At 48.7% G+C, this 26144-nt stretch overlaps 1 protein-coding gene across 5 annotated transcripts in view; it reads right to left on the bottom strand.

Annotated features, from left to right (window-relative positions):
• The window catches only part of Mroh1 (maestro heat like repeat family member 1), an 82818-nt gene that overhangs the window by 47021 nt on the left and 9653 nt on the right, over positions 1 to 26144 (bottom strand). For 4 of the 5 annotated variants that reach the window (XM_036208796.1, XM_036208792.1, XM_036208794.1 and 1 more), the window contains exons 2-10: positions 24367 to 24468; positions 22793 to 22871; positions 21362 to 21507; positions 11291 to 11422; positions 10675 to 10837; positions 10386 to 10484; positions 4524 to 4675; positions 4031 to 4171; positions 3657 to 3749 (exon numbers count right to left, since the gene is read on the bottom strand). In XM_036208796.1, coding sequence (XP_036064689.1) covers positions 3657 to 3749; positions 4031 to 4171; positions 4524 to 4675; positions 10386 to 10484; positions 10675 to 10837; positions 11291 to 11422; positions 21362 to 21507; positions 22793 to 22814 — 948 coding nt within the window. In that variant the 5' untranslated portion in view covers positions 22815 to 22871; positions 24367 to 24468. The remainder of the gene's footprint in view (positions 1 to 3656; positions 3750 to 4030; positions 4172 to 4523; positions 4676 to 10385; positions 10485 to 10674; positions 10838 to 11290; positions 11423 to 21361; positions 21508 to 22792; positions 22872 to 24366; positions 24469 to 26144) is intronic. The other variant, XM_036208795.1, reaches the window with a different exon arrangement.

Genomic DNA, 26144 nt, shown 5'->3' with positions numbered 1-26144 from the left:
GTTAATTTAAGTTAAAAGAGCTAGCCAGGGGGTTGGGGATTTAGCTAAAAAAAAAAAAAAGAGCTAGCCAGAAATGAGACTGAGCTAGGCTGAGCATTCAAAACTAAGTCTCCATGTCAAGATTTGGGAGCTGGTTGGTGGCCTAAATGAAAAAGCCTGGTAGACAGGTCCAATAAAAGGCTCCCCTCAAGTGGTCTGTTCTGGATCACTTTTAGTAATTGGGCTGGGGGTGACAGGAGAGCGACGGCAGAGAAAGTATGACAGTGACACAGGCAGAAGCAACCAAGCAGCAGCCGTGGTGGCTGAGCAGTCTGGAGGCCGAGCTCAAAACTGCAGGAAGGCAGGGGCTGAAGAAGAGAGCCACAGGAGGTCTCACCCAGGCCCAGGAGCTAGAGGATGTAGCTTGCATCTGTCAAAATGAGGGATACAAAAGCTGCCATAGTGCCAGGTGTGGTGGTACAGATCTGTAATTCTAGCATTCCAGAAATGGAGTCAAGAAGGATTCCTATAAGTTCAAGACCTATGCTGCGTAAGACCCTGTCTCAAAAAAAGAGGGGGACTGGAGAGATGGCTCAGAGGTAAGAGCACCAGCTGCTCTTCTAGAGGTCCTGAGTTCAATTCCCAGACCCACATGGTGGCTCACAACCATCTGTAACGAGATCTGGCGCCCTCTTCTGGCGGGCAGGCATACATGCTGTATACATAATAAATAAATAAATCTTAAAAAAAAAAATTAAAAAAAAAAATGAGAACAATGTAGCTGGGCAGTGGTGACACACACCTTTAATCCCAGCACTCGGGAGGCAGAGGCAGGCTGATCTCTGTGAGTTCGAGGCCAGCCTGGTCTACAGAGCGAGTTCCAGGAAAGGCATAAAGCTACACAGAGAAACCCTATGTTGAAAAACAAAACAAAACAACAACAAAAAAAAGAGAACAATGTAAACTGGGTGGTGGTTCACACCTTTAATCCCAGCACTCCAGAGGCAGGGGCAGGGGAATCTCTGAGTTCAAGTCCAGCCTGGTCTACAGAGTGAATTCCAGCACAGCCAAGGCAACACAGAGAAACCCTGTCTGAAAAACAAAACAAAACAAAAACAAACAAACAAAAGGACAAGAAAGAGAGAGGGAGAACAATGCAACCAACCTTACTTTGTCTTGGATTTCCCATGTAGTCAGCTTTTACAACCTAAGCTAAATGAAAGCTTCAAACTTTTGTTTTATAGATATGAATATATATAAATGTATACATATACATTAGAAAAGAAAGCTTCCTTGAAGGCTCACCAAGACCCCTTTCCACCTTTCTACTCTTTTCCTAACAACAAAGCTCCACAGATCCATGTTCCCTCTGCTGGGTCACACTGTGTACAGCAGCTTTCTCAGTCTTCCTGACCCACAGGGAGGATGCCGAGCCAGATGACTTCTCACAGAAGTACTTCCTGCAATGGAATCTTGTGACTCATGGTACCCCATGTGTCTCCTCTCTTGCTCAATTCCTTAGTAGACCAAAGCAGCCTCAGGCCTCTTCTTACCACTATAATCCAGTGCCTATGCTGAAACTCCCTCTGAGACCTCCTTGGCCAGCCTCAGTGCCACACTCTATCCTGCTGGATGCCACTCCTGCTGCCTCCATCCAGGGGTTCCTGTATGTGGTGATCTGAATGAGAGTGGCCTCATAGGCTTATATGTTTGAATACTTCCCCAGTTGTTCGAACTATTTGGGAAGGATTAGGAGGTGTGGCTTTGTTGGAACAAGTGCGTCACTGAGGTGGGCTTTGAGGTTTCAAAAAGACTCACACAATTTCCAGTTAGGTCTCCTTGCCTCTGTGATGGCTAATCCTGGTTGTCAACTATATCTGGAATTATCTAAAACCTAAGCAACTGTAGATTGGAGAGATGGATCAGTGGTTGAGAGCAATGGCTGCTCTTCAATTCCCAGCACCCACATGGCAGCTCACAACCATGTGTAATACCAGAGATCAGGGATCTGACATCCTCACAAGCACCAGACGCTGGTAGTAGAGACACGCGTGCAGGTAAAACATCCATACACATAAACAAACAAAAAACAATAAGAAGCTGGGTTTGACTGTAAAGAATTTTGGGGGGGGGGGGCGTTTCGAGACAGAGTTTCTCTGTGTAGCTTTGGAGCCTGTCCTGGAACTCACTCTGTAGCCCAGGCTGGCCTCGAACTCAGAGATCCACCTGGCTCTGCCTCCCGAGTGCTGGGACTAAAGGTGTGCGCCACCACCGCCCGGCAAGAATTTTCTTTTGGGTTGGGGATTTAGCTCAGTGGTAGAGTGCTTGCCTAGCAAGCACAAGGCCCTGGGTTCAATCCTCAGCTCCACAAAAAAAAAAAAAAAAAAAAAACCACCTTTCTTTTTCTTTTGGTTTTTTTTTTTTTTTTTTTTTTTTTTTTTTTTTTTTTTTTGAGACAGGGTTTCTCTGTGTAGCTTTGTACATGTCCTGGGTCTTGCTCTGTAGACCAGGCTGGCCTCAAACTCACAGAGATCCACCTGGCTCTGCCTCTCGAGTGCTGGGATTAAAGGCGTGCGCCACGACCGCCTGGCTCAAGAATTTTCTTGATTAGAGCATTTGAGGTAAGAAGAACCACACTGGATCTAGGCCACATCTCCTGGTGGCAGGCTACATAAAAGGCCAGGGATGAAAGAAGTTTTTGCTTTTTCCCTGCTTGCTCTCACTGTCACTAGAAAGTTTATCTGTCCTGCTCCCAAGGCATTCCTTCACTGCTGTTAGAATCCACTTCAGAATTCCAACACAGACTGAAGTCTGGCAGCTCACTCAGATTTCCCCTGGACTCCAGCACCAAATTGGGACTGTAGAGACGTCCAGTCTCAAGGACTGAACAACTACTAGACCCTTGGCCTTTTCATCAGCAGACAGTCAATGTTGGACTAGTTGGACCACAGCCTGTAAGCCATGCTAGTAAATCACAGACAGACAGACAGACAGACACACACACACACACACACACACACACACTCTAACGGTTCTGTTTCTTTAGAGAACACTGACTAATACCCTGTCTCCTACCTGTAGATCAAGATGTGAGCTCTTAGCTGTTCCTGTAACCAAGCTTTTACCCATCATCATGGACTCGAACTCCCTGAAACTTTAAACTCAATTAAACACTTTCTTTTTTTTTTATAATTTTTAACTTTTGTTATTTATCCAGACATCTGTATGTGTCTTATGAGTGTTTGCAGTGTACATGTGGGGATGGATGCCAGAAGAAGGAGTGGGATCCCCACCCCTCCTGCTGGATTATAGGGGATTATAGGCGGAAGTGAGATGCCTGACATGGGTGCTGGGACTCAAACCCAGGTCCCCTGGAAGAGCAGTAGATGCTCTTAACCCCTGAGCCATCTCTCCAGCCCCAAACACTTTCCTTTGTAAGTTGTCTTAGCCATGCTATTGTGTCACAGCAATAGAGAAGAAACACAGACTGCTGGGCTGGAAGATGGTGCCTCATCCCTGGAGGCCACACCCACGTGATGCTCAGGAAGCCCATTGTGCGGCTGTGGGACTGAAGCACCCACTCCAAATCATGCTCCCTGTGCTCCCATTGGGCACCTCACTTTGAAGGGTCCACCTCCACAAAATCCACCTCCCCAAGTACTCATCTTCCAGCCTACCTGAGCATGAAGGGCCACCAACAGGGCATCTAGCTGAACCTCCAGTGTGCGGCTACCCACACTCACAGCTGCCTCGAGAATTTGTCCCAGGCTCTGTTCAAGACAGGAAGGAGATGGCGTCGGTCCACCTTCTGCCCCACAAGAGGGAAATGAGGCCCTAGGAAGCAGTCCAGGCGAACACCAATCCCTTTTATGACCCAAATGAAGAAGATATACCTTAACCTCCAGAATTTGGGGGCAGATTAAGAAAGGTCTGTATGGCAGGTAGAGGTGCAAGTCCCCAGGCTCCCATCCAGTGCTTAGTAGAGAGGAAGCCACTCACCTCATAACCCAACACGGAGTTTTAAGTTAGGGTTGCTGTGCCCTCCCCCTACCTTGGATATCTGAAAGGTCTCCGCGTGCTTCTTGTAGAGGCCGAGTGTCGCGAGGAGGAGCTTAGGGAGCTGTTCTTCCAGCTTCTCACTGGGAAGCAGGTGGCTCATGGGGCCCAGAGCCGCCACCACTGCAAGCCGGAGCTGAAGAGACGGCAAAGGACTCCCTGTCTGCTCATGGCTTTGAATCCCAGGTCTAACAGGCAAGCCTGGTGGCTACTAGTCCATCTATGGGGCAACTATGGCAAGAGGTCAGATGTGGCCAGCTAGGACCAAGTCTCAGGGGAGAGAACAGACGCCATAGGGGCTACGATGACCAGGCCTCAAGACCAAGTTTAGAACAGGCTGACTCCAGTGGATGTAGGGGTTCTTCACCACCTCCTGGGCAGGGAGCTTGGGCACCTTTCCTCCCTTAGGACCACCCTGGCAGAGAGAAAGGGCAAAGGCAGAAGGAGGCCTCAGGGCTGAGCCTTGGCCCGATGGGTCATAGCTGTACCTTGGCATCACGACTCTGCAGCCAGTGGTGGAAAAGAACGTCATAGGCGCCAAAGATGTCGGCAGCAAAGGTGTCCTTCCTGACTGTGGGGTCTGGGGCTTGGTCCAGGTTGGCCAGGTACTCCAGGGTGCTTTCACTGAAGTGCTGCAGGGCTGTGAGGGCCCCAGAGAGAGCAACTCCTGACATATCCCACACTGGCTCCCCAGTGCTGCCCACGAACTCCCCAGACAGTCTGCATGGTGCCCAGACCAGCAGGTGCTGGTTAGGTGGGGACCCCTGGACTACACCAGGACAAACAGAAGTTCTCCCCAAATGCTCCTCTGGGACCCCAGAATCTGGCCTTCTGTGACAACAGGGTGAGTGCAGGCCTGTCAGGACAAGGTCTCATGGAGGAGAGTGGCCCTAGCCCTGACTTGAAAATAGAAGAGACTGGGAGAAGGCAGCCATGTGTAACAGAAGCAGAGGGCGGAGGGGAGTGAAAGCTCAGGCTCCTAGATGCCACAAGAGGCTTCCGACCATACTACCAGAATAGGGAAAAAGGAAGGAACATGTTCCCCCGAGCCTCCAGGACAGTGCCAATCCACAACACTCTGCTCCAACAGCCTTGTCCCCGTCCCCCCACTGCCTCCGCCGCTGCACCCCACATGTCTACCCTGGAGACAAAAGAAGGAAGCACTGTGCCCCTCCCCCGATCGTGCTCCATACTGCACAAGGCCCAGTGTAAGGGCAAGAAGAAACAGGAAAGAGGTTCCAGGCCTATGTGGATGGGCACAGGATGCCAGGGCTATTCCTCATGCCTTCCTTGGCTATGCCCTGAGGCCTGAATGGGGACAGAGGCGGGTAGAGCAGAGGCTCTGAGTTACTGTGGGCAGTCATAGGAGAGGTACAAAAGATATGGCTAGGATTAGAGCCCAAGACACAGGTCTGGGCCATGAGAGAATGCAACAGAGCTACAGGGACGAGGTGGGCACTGAGGCAGAAATCTCTGTGCTTCCCACTCTCTGGAACCAGTCAAGGGCTCACATCTTGCCGAAGCGACCTTCATATAATCCAAAACCGTCTGATGGATGGTGCATAGGTAGAGTGGTAAATGGGCATCCTCATGTAAATGTTAATCCTCAGACCATAAAAAGAACCTGGGAACTGACCCTTTTCCTTTTGCACAGGAGTGGCTCAGCCCATATCAGGGCAAATGGAAGGATGTTCCTGAAGCCTCTGTATAGATAGCCATAATGCACATGGTCTTGTCCACAGGATTCGCAGGCTACCTCCTTTGTTTCCAGTACTGAGCATCAATGATCACATGTCCTGTGGCCGCTTTGTTGCTGGTGTGGCCTCACATGGGCTTAGGAACCTCCACAGCTTTAGGAGTCTTCTGACCCTCCTGAGCCCTCACAGCGGTGACTCACAAACAGCTTTACCACAGTCGCTACTTCCTGCCACGCTAGGTTCAGGGTCCCAGGAAGAGGATGTGCTCTGGATGGTCAACCTTTTCCAGACGTTACTTTGTGGTATCTAGATTGCGGCATGGACCACTTCGGATCTGCTGTATTTCTGGGATGAGGATTCTCATCCTCCAAAGAGGGAGCGAGCTGGCAACATGTTTGCTGCCTGTTCCGCCTATCCCTCTCCCTTGATCCTCTGAGTCTCAAAGGCTCTTGCTGGGTGCTGCCCTCAGGGTGTCCTTAGACTCTGGCCCTATGACCATTCTCCTTGTGTACCTACACCACCCACTTCTCGGAGGAAAATTAGCTTCCGATGCTTTTATTTAGTCTTTTGTTCTCTCACAGAACTCTTTTTTTATGGCTTGTTCATTCCTCTATTTCTTCACTCTGTTGTCTCAGTGCCTCCATTGGGTCATTCCAAAATCGCCCTGAGCCTGCACTGCGCTAAGTTGACACGCACATGATGGTGGCTGACACTCTTACATGCTCATGTTGGGACATCGACACCACAGCCAGCGGCTCCCCCAGCCAGTGCCCAGGACAGTCGTGGCTGACCACAGGACGGTGGCGAGAGGATACAACTAACTCAACCCACTTGTGAAGCAGAGCCTCAACCAAGGCCTCCAATCCAGTCCAAAAAGAGAAATAAACTTTCTGGACAGTGGTGGCACACACCTTTAATCCCAGCACTTGAGAAGCAGAGGCAAGCGGATCTCAGTGAATTTGAGGCCAGCCTGGTACACGAAGCGAGTTCCAGGACAGCCAGGGCTGTTACACAGAGAAATCCTGTCTCAGAGAGAGAGAGAGATTTGAACCCTTCACTGATACAGGGATAAATCACAGCGACAAACTCTCAAGAGAAAGAATTTAAAAGAAATGAAGGAAGAAAACAAAACAAACTAACGAAAACGAAAAACTGCCTTCCCACCAGAGTCCCTAGTGAAATGCTCATGGGTCAGTCTCCCTTTCCCAGAGCACGGGCCTCTGGGGTTCTGTTCAGGTGGGCAATGGCCTCAACTCCCACCACTCTTGGCTGCTGACATTAAGACCAAAAGGGCCTGGAGGCTGCAGGAGACTTGTTACTCCTCAGCTCCTCTCAGCCCCAAGGCTCTTCCTTCTGATCTGAAGGGTCTTAGTTAGAGTGCTCTTCAGGGACAAGAACAGTTTTCAAATAGCAGGTAATTGTATTTCCAGAAGTAAAGTCCTCACAACTCGTTAGATTTTGATCTTTAATCAGTTGCATATACTCAGGATGAAAGAGGTCCACCCCGACGCCAATGTCCTGTTTCTGGGAAGCAGCAGCCACCAGCTTCTCTCAAGTGCAACAGGTTCTCCCAGTGACGTGTCCTTTTGAACTTCCAGCCCGGCACTTCAGAGCTGGTTCCTCACAACACTAATCTCCTAGAGGAGCTCTGCTGTCCCTGCACTCAGATCCTCTTACACGGGTGTCTGTCGGTTCTGCAGGGGTCTGTCATGCACACAGCCTTGAGGAATGGTATCACTGGCCACTCACCCTAGCCTCCTTCCACCATAGAAGAATGCCATCACCTGGGCATCCTCCTCCTCAGTTCACGCCACCTCTGAGCATCACACCCTTCATCTGCTCTAGGGAAGAATGGATGAAATACATTTCCGAGACCCATTTCTCTGGAAAGCCTTTGTCTCACCCTCTCAGTCAGATGGCAGGTGTATCTTCTGATCATGGAGTCATGGGACTACACACATCCTTCTCTGTTTTCTTTCCCAGGTGTCTGTCACTGGAATGTAGACTCCAGGGTCTTACCCACCAACCCTTTCTTCTCTATTTTCCTGTTCCTACAACTCTGAATTCTGCCATATTCCCCAGACGTTTCTTCAACCTCCAATCATTCCATGATGTTTTCCATTTCTCTGGAAATGGATAGGTTGATTTAATCTTCTTTTGACTGTAGCTCCCCAATGGATGGTGACATCCTCTTGCGTCATGAGTGCACTCTCCCCTGTTCTCTCCCTGGGATGCTAGTGACAGAGCCTTTCTTTTGGTGGTTTTCTCTTCCCCAAACGCTAATTTCCCAGCCACAGTTTGTGTTTCTCTTGTTGCCACCTTCCTACTTGCCCTTCCTCAGAGGTGGGACTTGTGTGCTGCCTGCCATCTCAGGCAGCAAGCCAGGCAGGCTGCAACCCTGCCCATCTGAGACCTTTCTATCAGCTCCTCTGCCACGGAGGGCCTCCTGTTAGACTGCTATTCACTGCCTTCTGCTTTTGTAATGCCGTCAACCTCAGCCACACCTAGCCTGGGAGGCCTGACTGAGGCTGTTCTGGCCACAGGACTACTGTGTCCTCCAGTAGCAAACAAAGGATGCCTGATGTGAGCAGTACAGGTAGGAGGCATTCTAGCCTGCTAAGCCTAGATGACTTTAGCCAATGTCTCAGCAATCAGGAAGCCGAGGTAGCAGAATTGACTTCAAATTCAGAGATCCTCTCTCTGAACACAAATCAGGGCTGGGGACTGTAGCTCAGCTGATCAAGTGTTTGCAGAGCATGCACAAACCTCTGGGTCCAAGCCTATTACCACAGAAACCAAGGAATGGTTGCATGTCGGTAATTCTAGCAGGAGAACCAGAGGTTAAACGTCATCCTCAGCTACATAGCCAGGTCTGTGAGACATAAGACCCTGCACCCCCCTCAAAGGAGTTCATTTTGGTAGAGCCTAGCTGCTACAGCATGAGAGGCGCCCACACAGCAGGAATTGGAGGGCATCTTCCTGGAGGCCAGGCTCATCCCCACTATTTGTTTTTCAGGAGAGCCACAAAGCAGCGAGTACTCAACATGAATACCAAATGCTCAGAACACAGAATTTCCTTCCTCTTTTTGTTGGAGAATCTCTAGTCTCTACCTGGACGAGGCCCTGTCACCTGTATCTAGCACCTTCTGGGTCTGAATGTGTGTTTACTGAAGCACACACTGTGCCTACATGTGGTGATGTATTGTGCACCCTAATAAAATTTGCCTGAAGATCAGAGAACAGAACAAGCCACTGGATTAAACATAGATGCCAGGCAGTGGTGGCACACACCTTTAATCCTAGCACCCGCAGAGATTTGTCTGGATCTCTGTGAGTTCAAAGCCACCCTGGACTATATGAGATTGACTCAATCTAGGAGAGAAACAGAGCCAGGCAGTGATGACACACACCTTTAATCCCAGTACTTGAGATCTCATGCCTTTGCTTGGGAAGTCACACGCCTTTAATCCCAGCACTAAAAAGGAAGTGATGTGGTTGGGGAGAGAAAGGTATATAAGGTGTGAGGAGACAGGAAAGCTTTTTGGCAGAGAGCCTTTCCACTAGAGAACCTTTCCAGGCTGAGGAGTCCTAGAGGTGAGACGTGGCAGTGGCTTGTTCCTTTGTCTCTCTGATCTTCCAGCATTTACCCCAATATTTGGCTCCGTTTGTTTGTTTGTTTGTTTGTTTGTTTTTAATTATAAGAGCATTTAACATTCGTGTAACACCTACTCTATTACAAATCTCCTATTCATCCCAAACTACGTCAAGCAGGATTTCTGCCACTGACCTGGCCCTGCTCTCATTCCCAGGCAGAAAGGGACTAGGAAGAAGGGATATCTCACAGACAGTGGCACAGCCAAGGCAGGGCAAGACAGATGGGAGTGCAATGACTGAGGAGAGGTGGTAGGAGCCCCAGAACCTGCTGAACTTTACTGCTGGGAGAAGAGGCAGGAAAAAGGCAGAGAACTCAAGAGCTCTCTAACAGACCCCACTTGGGAGGGCCGGGCATGAATAAAGGATCCTGACTGAGGCATGAGGGTCCTAGAAAGGCCTGGGTGCACCCTTCCTACCAGGCATCAGAACCACAGCATTGCTGTCAGGGGTTCTGAACACTCAGGAAGCCCAAGGCCATGTCTGTGAAGCACAGGGTCTCTGACCTCCCCTTCTACCAAAGTGACAGGCCACAACCTGTCCATGGTCCCCTGCAAGCACACAGATGGCTGCAGACCCAGGCCACAGGAAAACAGTAGGAAGACACTGAATGTGGTCCTTCCCCACCATGGGTCTGAGATACCAAGCGAATGGTCCACTCTGCAGGTTGGGAACATGTGGTATAAAAATGGAAGCGATGCTCTGAGAAAAGACTCTTCCCACTCTCCAGGCCTATTTAGGCTTCTAAATAAAACACAGGGGTCAGAGAGGTCATCCCCAGCATCAGAAAGAGGCAGTAATGGGGCAGAGGCTGTATCTGTGAGTACAGGCCATACCCAGCCTCACCTCAGCAGTGGCTTGGCCAACTGAGCCCTACCTCACTAGTAGACGGCCCACACCCACCTCAATGGCACCAACCACAAAGGGTATCTTTGTACACAGCTTCCCAAGAGGGGCTCCAGTTCAGAAAGTGAAGGAGATGGGCAATGCCCACTGTCTTACCACAGCAGAACACCACCCTCAGTGCATCCTGCTTGGCCATACCCAGCATGGGTAGCATGGTACTTAGGATGGACGGCAGAAAGGGAACCATTCCAAATGCTGTAAGAGAGAGGCTGTCACAGGGCTGCAGGCCCAGCCCCTTCCCATCCACCCCTCCCTCAGGACTTTGAAGGGGCCCACAGAAGTACTCTTCCCAGCTTCAGGCATGAGACCCAGAACCCCGGGTAGTCCTCAGAGGCCCCCAAACTACTCAGGGACATCAAGGACCCCGAATCACAATGGCACCTACCATTGGACGATGAGAGGCTGGCAAGTGTGTACAACACTGAGGAGTGCGGCAGAACACCAGGCTGGAACCTGCTGAGCACCTCCTCCATCACCTGGTTGATATATCGCTTCCCCACAGCCACCAGGACGCTGCTCGCTGCCTGTTGCCAGTCACAGTCCAGCTCCTGCACCCCAAAGAATCGCTAGGTTGAACTCTCCCTGAGCCTCTCAAGAGACACAAGCAAACCCTGCTCTGCCCTAGGGGAGCCTGGAGAAGGGAAAGCTGCTGTGTTCCAGCGTTCCTAGGAGTACAGGTCAGAGACCACATGGCATAGCCTTCAGCCCACCTCCCTTCTGTAGGCCTGATGCCTATGAGCGAAGCCACAGAGCGTGGCAGGAAGGACTGCTGAGGTGCGGCCTGATGATGAAGAGGGCTGCACGCAGCCGTTAGCCTGAGCACAGGTTCCCTAACTCACGCTAGGAGTGCAGGTGCTTTGTCCTCTGCTTTCGCCTCTGCCCCTAGGGGGTGCACAGGACCGAGGGGTCTCTGCCAGTCACACTCCAGCCCTGTTCCAGGCACTATGGGATGGAGGCCAAAGAAGCTGTCCCGCCCAGCCTACAAGGCCGCAGGCCCTCACCTTGGTCCTAGTCATCTCACTGGAAGCCAGGAGGATGACAACGCCAGCAGTGTCCTTGTCCAGCTCGTGGATATGACTGCTCAGCACTGTCTCCATGGCCCTCAGGACCTTCGTTCGATATGGGTGAGCCAGCTGAGGAGAGAAGTTTCCAGGAATGTTCCGAGAGTAGCCAGGTACTCTGCATGCGTTTTGTTTCTACAGGGGCTAGACTATGCAAGGTCATGCCCTTAAAGAGTATACTGGCTGAGCCTCAGAGCCTGTGTAAGCACTGTGTGTCTTTGGAAGGGCCATCTGTGAGGCTAGCTGCCAGCAGATGAGCTGTGACCTTCTGCCTTCTGGGTATCCCAGAGAGCATCTGTTCCTCCCACACTTGGCCTCCCAGGCACAAGGATAAGATGCCCTCTTTGAATCACCTTTCTCTGCAGCTCCCACCCCCGGGGGTGGGGGTGGGGCTATAAATGTGCACAAAGTCAGACACAGCGACCACTGCCCTCCTTCAGCCACTGTCCTTCTCGGGTCACTGTCTCGGGCACTACTGACCCAACCTTCTGGACTAACCCTTGACACAGTCCTTCCTTATCTGGGCAGCTCTGAAGTCCCCTGGACTCAAGAGCTGGCCACCTGTACTGGCTGGGGTGGAGTCTGTCTAGGCTCACAGAAGGGGCCATGGAGGGGTTGCTAATGAAGCCTTCCAGCTGCCCACAGTAGGAGCAGCCTGATGTACCCACTGAGAGTAGCCTACACTAGATGGCATGGGTGTCAGCAAGGGCAGGCCCAGAACAGGCTAGTATTCCACAGGCACTGGAACTACCTCTTCACTGATGTCATAAACTGTCTCACCCACAGCCTTGTGCCCACCACAGCAGGGGAGGAGCAGGTGGATATGCCAGCTGGAGCCCATGTAAGACAATACAGTTAAGAAAGCTACACATGGGGCTAGATAGCTCAGCAGTTAAGAGCTGGCTGCTCTTCCAGAGGACATGGATCCCCAGCACACACACATAGCAGCTCACAATTATCTATAACTACTCCAGCCCCAGGAGATCCAACACCCTTTTCTGGCCTCCTTGGGCACTACACACATGTAGTACACAGATATACATGCAGGCAAACACCCATCTATATAAAATAAATACATAAATAAATGGAAAAATAATTAAACAGTTTGGCTGTGAGTCTCTGCATCTGTTTCCTTTAGTTGCTGGATGAAGCCTCTGATGACAATTGAGCGAGGTGTCAATCTATGAGTATAGCAGAATATCACTGGAAATCATTCCACTGCCTCTCCCCTACCCCCATCCCCGCTTTTTTTGCCAGTCATGTTTGGTTCTATCCTAGGTCTCTGGGCAAAGCTCAGGGAATCTTGCAGAAGAGGGGAGGAAGGATTGTAGGAGCCAGAGGGGTCAAGAACACCATATGAAAACCTACAGAACCAACTAACCTGGGCTCATAGGGGCCCACAGAGAATGAATTGACAACCAGGAAGCCTGCATGGGACTAACCTAGGCCCTCTGTATGTGTTACAGTTGTGTAGCCTGGTCTTCTTGTGGGACTCCTAACAGTGGGAACAGGAGCTGCCTCTGACTCTGCTACCTGCTTTTGGGACCCTTTCCTTCATACCGGTTGCCTCGTCCAGCCTTAATGCTAGGGGAGGTGCCTAGTCTTGATATGTCACATCTGATTGATATCCATGGAAGGCCTGCCCTTTTCTGAAGAGAAATGGAGGAATAGATGGGTTGGGGGGTGAGGGTGGGGGGCAGAGGGGAGGTGGTCTGGGAGGGACTGGGAGGAGAGGAGGAAGGGGAAACAATGGTCAGGATGTAAAAACAATTTAAAAAGAAAGGAAGGGGCCAGGTGGTAGTGACGCACACCTTTAATCCCAGCACTCGGGAGGCAGAGGCAGGCGGATCTCCGTGAGTTCGAGGCCAGCCTGGCTTACAGAGCGAGTTCTAGGACAGGCACCAAAACTACACAGAGAAACCTTGTCTCGAAAAAAAAACAAAGAAAAAGAAAGGAAGGGAGGGGAGGGAGGAGAGGGGGGAAGAAGGGGTAGAGGGAGGAGAGAGGGGGAGAGGGGGAGAGAGAGAAAGCAAACAAGCCACACATGATACCTAAGTCCCCTAGCCCAGAGGCAGATGAGACATGCTTGTTGGCTGCTGCTGCCTGCTACATGAGCTACAAACGATTACCCTTCATTCCTGAGCCCACAGTGGATGAAGACATTCACTCTGGGAAGTAACTAGTACAGATCACAAACAGCTCCAGAGACAAGGAACCTGCCAGTTTAAGGAAAGAGCTTCTGTTCTCTGTTTTGTTTCTTCAGGATAAGGTTTTTGAATCCTTGCATGCTGATGCCCCAGGGAAGGGGAGATGCACTCTGAGATGGTGGATCTTGGTCACTTGGTCACAGAGGAAGATAGTCACTTCAGCTGGCTGGATTCACATTTCTCTTTCCAGGAACATGGTATTCCTGCAGGAGTCTCTTCCCTGACAGGAGCCATGGCCATCATGTCATGGGGAGGGAGAAGGGTTGTTGATGCTTTCTTTTTTCTTTTTTTTTAATTTATTTATTAATTAAGTATACACTCGCCAGAAGAGGGCACCGGATCTCATTACAGATGGTTGTGAACCACCATGTGGTTGCTGGGAATTGAACTCAGGTCCTCAGGAAGAGCACTCAGTGCTCTTAACCTCTGAGCCATCTCTCCAGCCCCTGTTGATGCTTTTTTTGGAGAACAGAAAATTAATATGAACTGGTAGGCTTTCATTCAGTCAAAATTATTAGGAGCTGGGAGCACAGCCCTGATGACACAATGGGAATATCTCTTCCAGCTCTAGCTAAAGCAAATGTTTCCAGCTTCCTCCAGGCTCTTGGTCCTAGAGGCACAAAGACACTACATGGTCTTCCCAGGCTTCTAAGTCTTTTTTCCCCCCAGATGTCTCACCTGCCCCTGACTCCTGAATGCTGGGATTAAAGGCACAAGCCACCATTGACAGGCCCCAGGCTTCTAATTCTCCTTACCTTCATGAAGGTACTTTAGGGAAGACTCTGCCTTCCCTCTAACAGAAAAACAAAGAGAAGAAAGGAATTGCTCAGCTTGACTTCTCAAGGGACTCTTCCAGCACATTCACTGGTTATGCTGATCTGGAAACTTACTGCTCCCTGCAGTACAACAGGGCATCTCCAGTAGCTGATGAAGCAGATGAGTTCTGTGACCTTGGACTCTCTAAGCAAAATGTCAAGGGAATGTATATTTCAAAAAACCAGATATAGAGGCTGGAAAGATAGCACAGCAGTTAGGAGCACTTGATGCTCTTGCAAAAGACCAAGGTTCAGTCCCCAGCACCCACATCAGGTGACTCACAAACACATGTAACTCCAGCTCCAATGGTCCAACACCCTCTTCCTGCCTCTTCAGGTATTGCATGCGCGCGCGCGCGCACACACACACACACGCGCACGCACACACACACACACACACACACACACACACACATTATAAAGCAAAATTTAAAAACATTTTAAAAACTTAATATTAAAAATTTTAGCTAGGAGGTGGTGGCACATGCCTTTAATTCCAGCACTTGGGAGGCAGAGGTGAATGGATCTCTATGAGTTTAAGGCCAGCCTGGTCTACAGAGCAAGTTCTAGGATAGCCAAGTCTATATCTTGGAAAACAAACAAACAAACAAACACAGAACTAAAAAGGCGAGGATGGAGAGATGGCTCAGCAGTTCAGAGCACTGGCTGATTTTCCAGAAGATCTGGGTTCAATTCCTAGCACCCACATGGCAGCTTACAACTGTCTGTAACTCCAAATCTAGGGGATCCAACACCCTCACACAGATGTACGTGCAGGCAAAACACCAATGCACATAATATTTAAAAAATTAAGTTATTTTAAAAATGCATGCGGGCCACCCATGCCTTTCTGGGTTAGGGTCCTCAATGGGGCTCTTCAAGGGCCTCTTCTCATAAAAAAGTGGGTAGCCATGAGCTCTAGAAGTATAGGACATGTCTCATTTCTGGATAAAATGAAAATGTCCTGGTGGGATCATTCCCATTTGCTCATTAAAAACAAATAACAAAAACACAAAAGTCTTTAATACTAGTACTTGAGGCAGAGGCAGGTCGATCTCTGTGAATTCAAGGCCAGCCTGGTCTACAGTGCGAGTTCCAGGACAGCCAAGGTTACACAGAGAAACCCTGACTCAAACACACACACACACACACACACACACACACACACACACACTACACACACTACACACAAACTTTTATTGCCATGTTATATTGCTCTGGAGAGAGTCATGTAGGAATAGTGTGACAACTTGGCCCTCCCAAGGAGGAGGGAGGTAGGTTCTACTCCCTAGAGGATCTGAAGTAGGATGCTGATCACATCTGCTTTACAAGGTTAGAAGCATGCAGCTAAGGGGAAGGTACAGGTTGGTAGATCACCAAATTTGGTTCAATGGTTCTCATGTTAGTGAGTCACCAAGGAGTAGCCTCTACTTTTCCCTGATCTGAATGCGTCTGCAATGAGGCTGAACTCATGACCTGATAACCATCAGATAGGTGTGACTTTCGCCATGTGACTCAAGGCTCAAAAGATGACTACATCCAGCTGTGCATAGTGGTGCACACCTTTAATCCCAGCACTCTGGAGGCAGAGGTAGGCATATCTCTGGAGTTTGAGGCTAGCCTGGTCTACATAGTGAGTTCCAAGATAGCCAGTGCGACTGAGAGACCCTGTCTCAAACAACAACAAAAGGATGGCTGTAACACCCACTACAGCAATGGTATCAGCACACCCCTGAAGCCAAGAACTCCAAAGGCCTAAAACATATTCCTATTTTAGTCCCCTTTAAAAGGTGACATTGTGAAATACATATTTGGTTTTTGTCTGACATCATGGCACAGATTCCTAAAATTCTCAGATCCACCAATGTGTCCTTTTGTAAGCTAATGAGATGACTGATAGCTGGAAGCCTCTATGCAGTTTCAGGATGGAGCTGGTAACAAGAAAGACCAAGAAAGAAAGAGCTAGACAGTAGGGACTTCAGCCTCTCCAACCTCTAGAAGGGATAGAAGAACTGAGGGTAAAGTTGACATCTAATCACCAATGATGTACCAATCACGCCCACTTAAGGAAGTGTCCATCGGTAAGATAGATCCCAGAAGGACAGGGTCTAAAGAACTTTCCAGAAGTGAAACACGTGAAGGGGCCAGAAGGTGGTACACCCACAAAACAGGAGAACCCAGTATCTTTCCCCATGCCTCATCCTCTACATCTCCCTGGTGTTCCTCCATATCCTCTGCCCCATCCTTGATGATAAATGGATAAAACATGAGTAAAGTGTTTAGTGAGTTGCAAAAGTCAATCTAGCAACTAATAGATTCTAAGGAGGTAGTTAGAGGAACTCTAAACACACATGTCAAAACCAGAGCCTTACTACTGACATCTGAAGCAAGGCTATCTTGGGGCTAAGTCCTCAGCTGTGGAGTCTAGCATAGCCTCACGGTGGAAGGTGTCAGAATGGAATATAATTAGAAGATGGTTGGCTGTGTCTGCCACAGGGCTGCCTGCTTGCATTTGGTCATCTGGAGGTATACCAGTGGGAGAGGTTGGTAAAGAGACTGGGTGTGTATTTCTTGCTATGTCTGACAAGCTAACTGGGACCACAGTGATGTTTCTACTCCGGTTAAAACAGAATCAAACATTGATGTTTGGCTCTCCGATAGTTTGAAAGAAAATGACCCCCAAAGGGAGTGGCACTATTAGGAAGTGTGGTTTTATTGGAGTAGGTACAGCCTTGTTGGAGGAAGTTGGGCTTTGAAGTCTCACATATGTTCAAGTCACACCCAGTGTCTCAGACCACTTCATGTTGCCTGTGAGTCAAGATGTAAGAACTCTGAGCTCCACCTCCAGCACTATGTCTGTCTGAATGCTGCTTTGCTTTCCACCATGACAATGATGGACTAAACCTCTGAAACCCTAAGTGAGCCACCACAATGAAATGTTTTCCTTTTTAAGAGTTGCTGTGGTCACGGTGTCTCTTCACAGCAACAGAAACCCTCACTAAGACAGGCTCTAATGTCTTTTATATACATACCCCTCAGTCAGTTTCACTTCTAGCTGTATCTCACACAGCCAATGTTGTGGCTGGCCTCCACACTGGGGTATGATTGCTGCCAACCCTAAACATGGTAACAATGACCTATAGAGCCTCTGTGTAAAGAATAAGTACCCATGTTCTGACAAGCAGCAGACCAGAATCCCCTTATGTCAGGATGGAACTCCAGAAACTGGACACCAGACAGAAAGTGTTCTGAGTTTAAAATGGTGGCAAGGAAAAAGAAGAGAAAAAGTTCAGCCACTGCAGGAAAACATGACTTTACTGTTTTCCCTCTTCTCTCCACCTCCACCTGACTACGCCAGGGAGTCTGTTCTGAGCTGGATCTGGGCTGAGGTGTAGATGCTTGGCAGATAAGAGAAATACTCACGGAGAAGGCAGCTTGTACTAGATCTAAAACCATGAAGCCTAGCATAGAAAAGCAATAGAGACACAGCCTAGTGCCCGCTGCATGGGGCCTGGAGTACAACACAGTGGTAAACACATGGCTAACATACACAAGGTGCTGGGTTCCATCCCCAACACCACACACACTAGGTAAGTCTAGTAGCACATGCCTATAATCCCAGTACCTGGGAGCCAGAGACAGAAGGACCACAAGTTCAAGATCAGCTTCACATACCAAGTTCAAGGCCATATATGAAACTCCATTAAAGAGGAGGAGAAGGAGGAGAAAGGAGGAGGAAGAGGAGGAGAAAAGAAAAAAAGAAAAAGGAAGAAAAGAAAAGGAAGGATGAAAACCAACAACAAACACACAAAAACCAGACTGGAGCTAACCATAAGGTACCATCTGTATCCCAAAATAGCAACTGGCAAAACTGTCTGACATCCAGTTTGGCACCATCCATGCTACTGTGCCCCTTCTCATGGCTGCTGGCCCCCAGCCCTGCTCCCCTGTCAAAGTTCTACATGTGGGAGCCACCAAATGCTAAAGTTATCTGGCTGAAAGTTGAGCTAACTTTGGGCACTAGAGTTTTCCTGTGTATCTATGTCTGCTCAACGTAACAACCACAGCAGTATCACTGGATTAATCAATCTGTTGAGCTGTTAGTGTGAGAGAAAAGGTATATGTGAATGTGTTATCAGTCAAGTCAGAAGAAGAAAGTGCATGCTGCAGCGGGGAGATGTGTATGTAAACACAGTGACAAACAGCACAGGACAGCTGCTGCACAGCAGGCCCAGGCCTCTTAGAAGAGCATGCAGCAGCTAGTGGGAAAGGCCCCACCCCACAATATCAGGACCAGAGTTCTCAATTCAAGAGACAGCCACTGTGGCCATGCAGTGAGCTATCAGGTTTTGGTTTGGGTTTTTAAACTCAGTGAAAGAACTTACAGGAAGTGAGCACAGCAGTCACATGGGTTTGCTGGGAGCTGCCCTAAGTGACCCTTACTCTTCAGCAATCTGCCGGCCCTTAACTCCTGCCTGACAACCAAACTCTGATACCAGTACATTAGAGCAAGCAGCCTTTTGGCCACACAGAGAAGGGCCTTAGCCAGCACCACTATGGTATGCTTGGCTCTGAGAGAACAAAACATAGGGTGTAGTTAAAACCCAAAGAGGAGCTGGAGCAGTGGAAGGCTCGGGGAGAGACACTGTCAGCCGCTGCCATGAGAAGCAACACGTAAAGACTCCGGTAAGCCACAAGCCATGTGGCAAAGTATAGACTAACAAAAATGGGTTAATTTAAGATAGAAGAAGTAGATAACAAGAAGCCTGCCACGGCCATACAGTTTGTAAGCAATGTAAGTTTCTGTGTATTTACTTGGTTGGTTCTGAGCGTCTATGGGCCTGGCGGGTGAGAGAGATTTGTCCTGACTGTGGGCCAGACAGGAAAACTCTAACTACAAATACAGAGTAAGACAGCTTTACTCAGCCTCCTGACAAGCTAAATAAAGCTGCAGTACCAGCAGAAGAGGAGGTGGAGGAGTCCTCCACCTCAGGTGTCACAGACCACAGCAGGGTTGGTGGGTGTGTGCATGGACCTAAGCTGTTTCCACATGAGAGAGTTGGCAGATAAGATAAATACCCATGGAGAATGATGTCTTGTACCCGAGGCCGTGGCCACTCAAGACACTTGAAGACTGCTGAGTGTGGTAGCACATACCTTTATTCCCAGGACTTAGGAAGCAGAAGCTGGTGGATCTCTGTGGATTCAAGGTCAGCCTAGTCTACAGAGTGAGTTCCAAGACAGAGAGAAAGAAAGAAAGAGAGAAGGAGAGAAGGAAGGAAGGAAGGAAGGAAGGAAGGAAGGAAGGAAGGAAGGACAGATAGACAGACTGGATAGGGAGGATGGTCTAGGCAATATAATACAGCTTATGTCCATGGGGCTGAAGAGATGGCTCAGCAAAATACTGCTTCTATACAAGCTTGACAAGCCCAGTTCAATCTCCAGATCCACAGAAAGATAGAAGGAGATGTGTGGGAGAGGTGGCACAGCAGTTAGGAGCACTGGCTGAAGGGCAGCCTCTTCCAGAGGACCCAGGTTCAGTTCCCAGCACCCACATTAGGTGGCTCCCAGCTGCTTGTAACTCTCAACTCTAAGGTATCCAACATCCTCTTCTGGCCTCCATGGGCATCCTCTGACACACACAGAGAAAAATATAAATAAAAATAAAAGAAACCTTTTTTTTTTTTTTTTTTTTTAAATGGAAGGAGAGCCTGACGGTGGTGGTGTACACCTTTAATCCCACCGCTTGGGAGGCAGAGGCGGGTGGATCTCGATGAGTTCAAGGCCAGTCTGGTCTACAGTGTGAGTACCAGGAAAGCCAGGGCTACACAGAGAAACCGTGTCTCAAAAAAAAAAAAAAAAAAAAGACAAAAACAAACCAACAAACCAAAACAAAATGATAGTAAATAAATAGCCAGCTATGGTGGCACATGCCTGTAACCCCACCACTGTGGAGACTAAGGAACAAGGTTCACAAGTTCAAGGCCAGTGTGTACTATAGAGCTAGACCCTGTTTCAAAGCAAAATAAGGAAGCTCATGAGGTAAGAGCAGTCTGGGGCTCACAATTTGACATCCCACAGCATCAAAAAGAATCCCAAGTTTCAAGCAACCTAGATGCCCGTCAACTGAAGAATGGATTAAGAAAAGGTGGTACATATACACAATGGAGTACTACTCAGCAGAGAAAAACAATGACAGCATGAAATTTGCAGGCAAATGGATGAAACTAGAAAATATCATCCTGAGTGAGGTAACCCAAACACAGAAGGACAAACATGGTATGTACTAACTCATAAGTGGATACTAGATATAAAGCAAAGAACAATCAGACTGCAACCCACAGAACCAGGGAGGCTATATAGCAGGGGTGACCCTAGGATGACTGTGGCTTATAATAAGTTTTGGTTTGGGTCAATTACTGGGCAAGCCTCAATGAAACATTTCACTATTAGAATAAGAATTTATACTGTATCAAGCTGATGATAGAAAAATAAATAAATAAATAAATAAATAAATAAATTTTAAGAAAAGAATCCCAAGTTTCTTGCTCTGCTACATGAGCCATGCTTGCCCACTGGGAGGTACTAGGGTAGCAGAGGTCCTGTGTTCTCCTTAGAACAGCTCTCTGAAGGGGATGGAGAGTGGGCTGGCAGCTTGCAAACCTGGAGCAGCTCCCTAGGCAAACAAGAACCATAGACACTCAGCTGATAAGACTTGGAAACAACCTGTACTCAGGCAAGGGAGCCACCCTGTTTCCATTCAGTGTGCAAAAGGGAACAGCCAACAGCCTCTCTCATGAGTGCTGCCCACTGCAGTAGCAGCCCAGTTCATAGGACACAGCCATTCTCTATATGGAGGAGACCCGTCTATCACATCTTTAAACACTGGGAATAGACAGGGTACTTTCTACTGACAGACTGGCTCATCACCCAACCCCAGAGATGAAGATGCTCCCTGATGACCTCACCATCACCAAAGAGAGAGGTACCTTGTCATGCTGCCGTAGGTACCCCTCACAGGCACGGAGTGTCTCTCCTGGCTGCGACTCTCCGAGGGAGCATAGTGCACTGCAGACCTGCTCCTGCACCACAGGATCCTTGTCGGTGATGGAGTCCAGTAGGGTGAAGGACAGCTCTGCAGTGACAAAGCCCACTGGCTTATGCCCAAGCACACCATGGCTGCCTTCCTATAGCTGACACCTACCAGCTTCTGGGATCATAAACTTAGCAGAGGAGAAGGCACAGTCAAGGACAATGACAAGCCCAATGTCTCAGGGCCAGTAGGCATGGCCACTTGCATAACAGTCATTGCTGACCTGAAACTGTTCTCTCTCATAAAACCCACTCCTTTCTTCTGTACTAACCACATTCCCCGATTGTCCCCTAGCTCTACTTCCACACTGTCGTGGGACCAGGAACACTGAGTGTGCAGCCTGCTGGGTCAAACGACATAGGGCTCAGACTCTGGTTATCACTGAGAAGCTATTGCTCTGGAAAACTCCGCTTAGTCTGAGTCAGAAGTCACAGCCTTAGTAGTATTCCCAAGGCTGCTCCAGCTATGATGAGGTCTGGACTTCTACAAGGCCATCACCTTATCCTCAGACTCATAGGACTCCACAAAGGATCCAGGACACAGGTACTTCAAGAAAGTTCCTCGAGTTCTGGGACACAGAACAGACTGGACTTTACACACCCAACTCCTACATGTAGGGGGGTGGCACTGGGTAGGAGGATATGGACACTGGTAATTAATAGTAAATGGAGATGCCCACAGCATCTGTCCCATAGGACTCTGCTTAGCAAGGCCAGATATAAATCAAGGAATCAACAAATAGCTCTCTGCAATAAAAGCAAGACAGCACACCAGAGACATTGTCCCACCCCCAACAAGACCCTCCAGGCGGGGCCTCTGCTCCCCAGACACCATGCCTACACCACACTGTCACAAGAGGATATCTGGAGGCACCTGCAATGGCATCAGGACAGACAGACGCCTTAGCAGAACTTGTCTCCCCTTTGAGAAGGGCTCCTTAGTCTGAGCAGGAAAGGGAACTTTTTCTTTTTTTTAACAGTTCTCCGTTTCAAAAATTCGACAGCTGAATAAATAGGTTGATCCAATTAAGAAGATCTGATTGCATCTAAGGCCAAGTTCAACTCGACAGACCATACCCGGCCCTCTAAAGCACACCTCAGCACCGCTTCTCCAATTGTGAGCTTGATGGAAGCAGCCACACCCTCACACCATCGCGTACACATAGAACCTGGCCTCCAGGAACAGCAGAAATGTAGGCACCACCCTCCCTCATCCCAGCATCTTCAACTTCCTGCCAGGGCTGAGAACGCAATGGAGTGCCACAAGCCTCAGCTGCTCTAACAGCTGGAGGGCAGCTGGACAGGAAGTGCCTCCCACATGCACTCACTTTTTACGTAGGGCCTGGTCATTTCTGTGGTCTCGGCTTCCACCTGTCCAGTGTAAAGATGGATAGCTTCCTCCCCAACCTAGAATAATGGGAACATAGGATTTTATTCATTATCTCCACCACACACAAGTCCAGGATTAGCTGCTATTTATACACAAAACACACAATTTAAATGCAGGATAGTAGCCCATGGTGTATGCAGGGCTGGCATACGATGCTATCTTCACTATCCAGATCTACAGAGTCCAGTTCACTATATACACCAGGCTAGCCTGTATCTGCAATAATCATACCTCTGCCTCCCCAGTGTAAGAATCACAGGTATATGCCACCACACTAGCACAAAAGTGTTTTTGTTCCAGTCCCCTCCTTCCAGGCTGAGCAAAGTGTCCCTGTGGGAATGGAGGGGAGGGACTGGGGAGAAGGTGGGGGCGGGAGCGGGAGAGGGGAGGACAGGGGAACCCATGGCTGATGTGTAAAATTAAAACACAAATATAATAAATTTTTAAAAAGGAGAAAAAAAAGTGTTTTTGTTTTTCAAGACAGGGTTTCTCTGTGTAGCTCTGACTGTTCTGGAACTAGCTGTCTAGACCAGGCTGGCCTCGAACTCATAGAGATCAACCTGCCTCTGTCTCCCGAGAGCTGGGATTAAAGGTGTACACCACCACTGCCCAGCCCCCAAAAGTGTATTTAAAAAATAATAAATTTGAGGGCACTGGAGAGATGGCTCAGTGGTTAAGAACACTGGCTGCTCTTCCAGAGGACCTGGGTTCAGTTCCTAGCACTCTCATGGTGGCTTAGAACCGTAGTTCCAGTTCCAGAGGATTCAACATCCTCTTCTAGCTGCTTCTTTTTTTTTTTTTTTCTTTTTTTCCTTGGTTTTTCAAGACAGGGTTTCTCTGTGTAGCTTTGTGCCCTTCCTGGATCTCGCTCTGTAGTCCAGGCTGGCCTCGAACTCACAAAGATCCGCCTGGCTCTGCCTCCTGAGTACTGGGATTAAAGGCGTGCGCCACCACTGCCTGGCCTCTTCTAGCTTCTGTGGACACCAGGCACACATGTGGCATACAGACATATATGCAAGATAAAACCACCCATATACACAAAGAATAAAATTAAATTTCTGTTTTATTTTGCTTTGCTTTTGGTTTTTCGAGACAGGGTATCTCTGTGTAGCCTTCGCTGTCCTGGAACTCACTCTGTAGACCAGGTTAGCCTCGAACTCAGAGATCCACTTGCCTCTGCCTCCTGAGTGCTGGTATTAAAGGTGTGTACCACCACTGCCCAGCTAAAACTTTAAAATGTTAAAAAATAAAAAGTATACAAATAAACCGAGAGGCTGGAAAGATGCTCCAAGAGTTAAGAGCTTGCTGCTCTTTCAGAGGACTAGAGTTTAGTTCCAAGCACCCATGATAGGTGGCTCACAGCTGCCTGTAACTCAGGCTCCAGGGAATCAGATGCTCTGGAGGCATGGCATTTGCACACAAGTGAAAATAAAACACACCTAAGTGCATACACACAAGTGGAAATTAAATCTTGGGAATCTGAGAGCTGAAAACAAGGTAAAATTAACAGACCGGAAACTCCCAGGCACCGGGGAGGGTGGAAGGCAGGCAGAGAGCTCTGCCTGGACGACGGCAGCATCAGCACAGCATTGACACGTTCTTCGTGGAAAGCATCTAAAAAGAGCAAATAAACAGGAAATGAACACACAGGTTCCATCTCTGCCCCAGCAAGGAAAAGGCACATGGTCCCAAGTCAAGATGGTTGAAACAGCATCAGTTGTAAGGCAGAGTGTGAGACACACAGGGGGCTTAACTGGCATGGTCACTCAAGCTCCCCCTTCCCAGTCTGTGCTAAGCCTACAAGGTACAGGCATCAGGGATAGATGTTCTTCCCTGTGCAAATCTCCAGCATCCAGAAGGAAAGGTAACCCTGTCTGTCCCCTTCAAGGTGGTGTGATGCAAAGACACTTATGCACAGCAGGAGCCCTTATTTAAACAGGGGCAAACAAAAATCAATAACCACCACAGGTCATCTGCCCTTAGCCCAGATGGGAGTACAGCAGGAAACAACTCACCCTCCTGACCAAAACAACCAGACCTGGATAAAGCATAAAACTGTGGGCTGGCCGGTGGTGGCACACGCCTTTAATCCCAGCACTCGGGAGGCGATCTCTTTGAGTTCCAGCCCAGTCTACATAGTGAGTTCCAGCACAGTCAGGGCTCTAGAGAGAGTCCTTATCTTAAGAAAGAAAAAACAAAATGAAACAAAACAAAAACCATAAAACTACAGTTCTCAGGTGATAAGGATTAGAAAACAAAGCTAAAATCATAACCAAAATAATCCTTTTCTCTTTCAAAGCAAAAGTGGCAGAGTAAAAGCCCCAAAGATGCCCAAACGCAGAACCAGAATATGCGAGCATGTACCCTTACATGGCCAAAGGGCTTCGAAAGTCAGGTTCAAGACACAGACCTAGAAGCGGAGAGGATTACCTCGGAGTGTCAGAGTAAGAGCAACCTAGTCACATGAGTCTTTAAACTCAGAAAACTTTCCCCAGAAAAAAGAGACAGGGAGACAGAAAAGACAGAAGAAATTCAAAGCATGAGGAAGGCTTAACCCACCATGGCTTGCTTTGACAATGGAGGAGGGAAGCTCCAAGGCAAGGAGTGTGATGGCCTCAGCATAGTCAGAAGAAAATGGGGTATATTACTTTGCTTCCCATTGCTATGATAAAACACTGACCAAAACCAACTGGAGAGGAAAGGGTCTATTTGGCTTAAACTTCCTGATCACAGTCCATCACTGAGGGAAGTGAAGACAGGAAGTCAAGGCAGGAACTGAAGCAGAAGCCATGGAGAATCGCTGCTTACTGACTTGCTTGGCTGCTTTCCAGGCCCGATGGTACTTTTCAGAGATGGTACAGCTCGGAGTAGACTGGACCCCCCACATCAATCATCATTCAAAAAATGCCCCCCATCCTTGCCCACAGCCCAATCTTGTGCGAGCATTTCTCACCTGAGGTTCTCTCTTCTCAGATGACTCTAACTTGTATCAAGCTGACAAAAGAAAAACAAAACCAACCAGCACGTGGGAATGTTGGCCTTATAGCTGCAAAGTGCTCGATTCTGCCCAAAACCTGGTAACAGAACAGGGGGGTCTCCAGAGCCTCTAGTGAGAATGCAGCCCCCTACTCCTGGACTTAAGACTGAAAGGACTTTATCACAATAAACCTGTCTTACTGAAGCATTAGGAAACTAACCCATGGGCAGGAGAGAGGGCTCAGCAATTAAGACATGAACTGATCTTGCAGAGGGCCTGAGTTTGGTTCTCACAGTGGGCAGGTCACGATTAC

Source organism: Onychomys torridus, chromosome 16 (assembly GCF_903995425.1).
Source record: "Onychomys torridus chromosome 16, mOncTor1.1, whole genome shotgun sequence".
Taxonomy (NCBI): Eukaryota; Metazoa; Chordata; class Mammalia; order Rodentia; family Cricetidae; genus Onychomys; species Onychomys torridus.
Note: the sequence above shows the minus strand (reverse complement) of the source record. Positions and strands in the feature narration are given on the sequence as shown.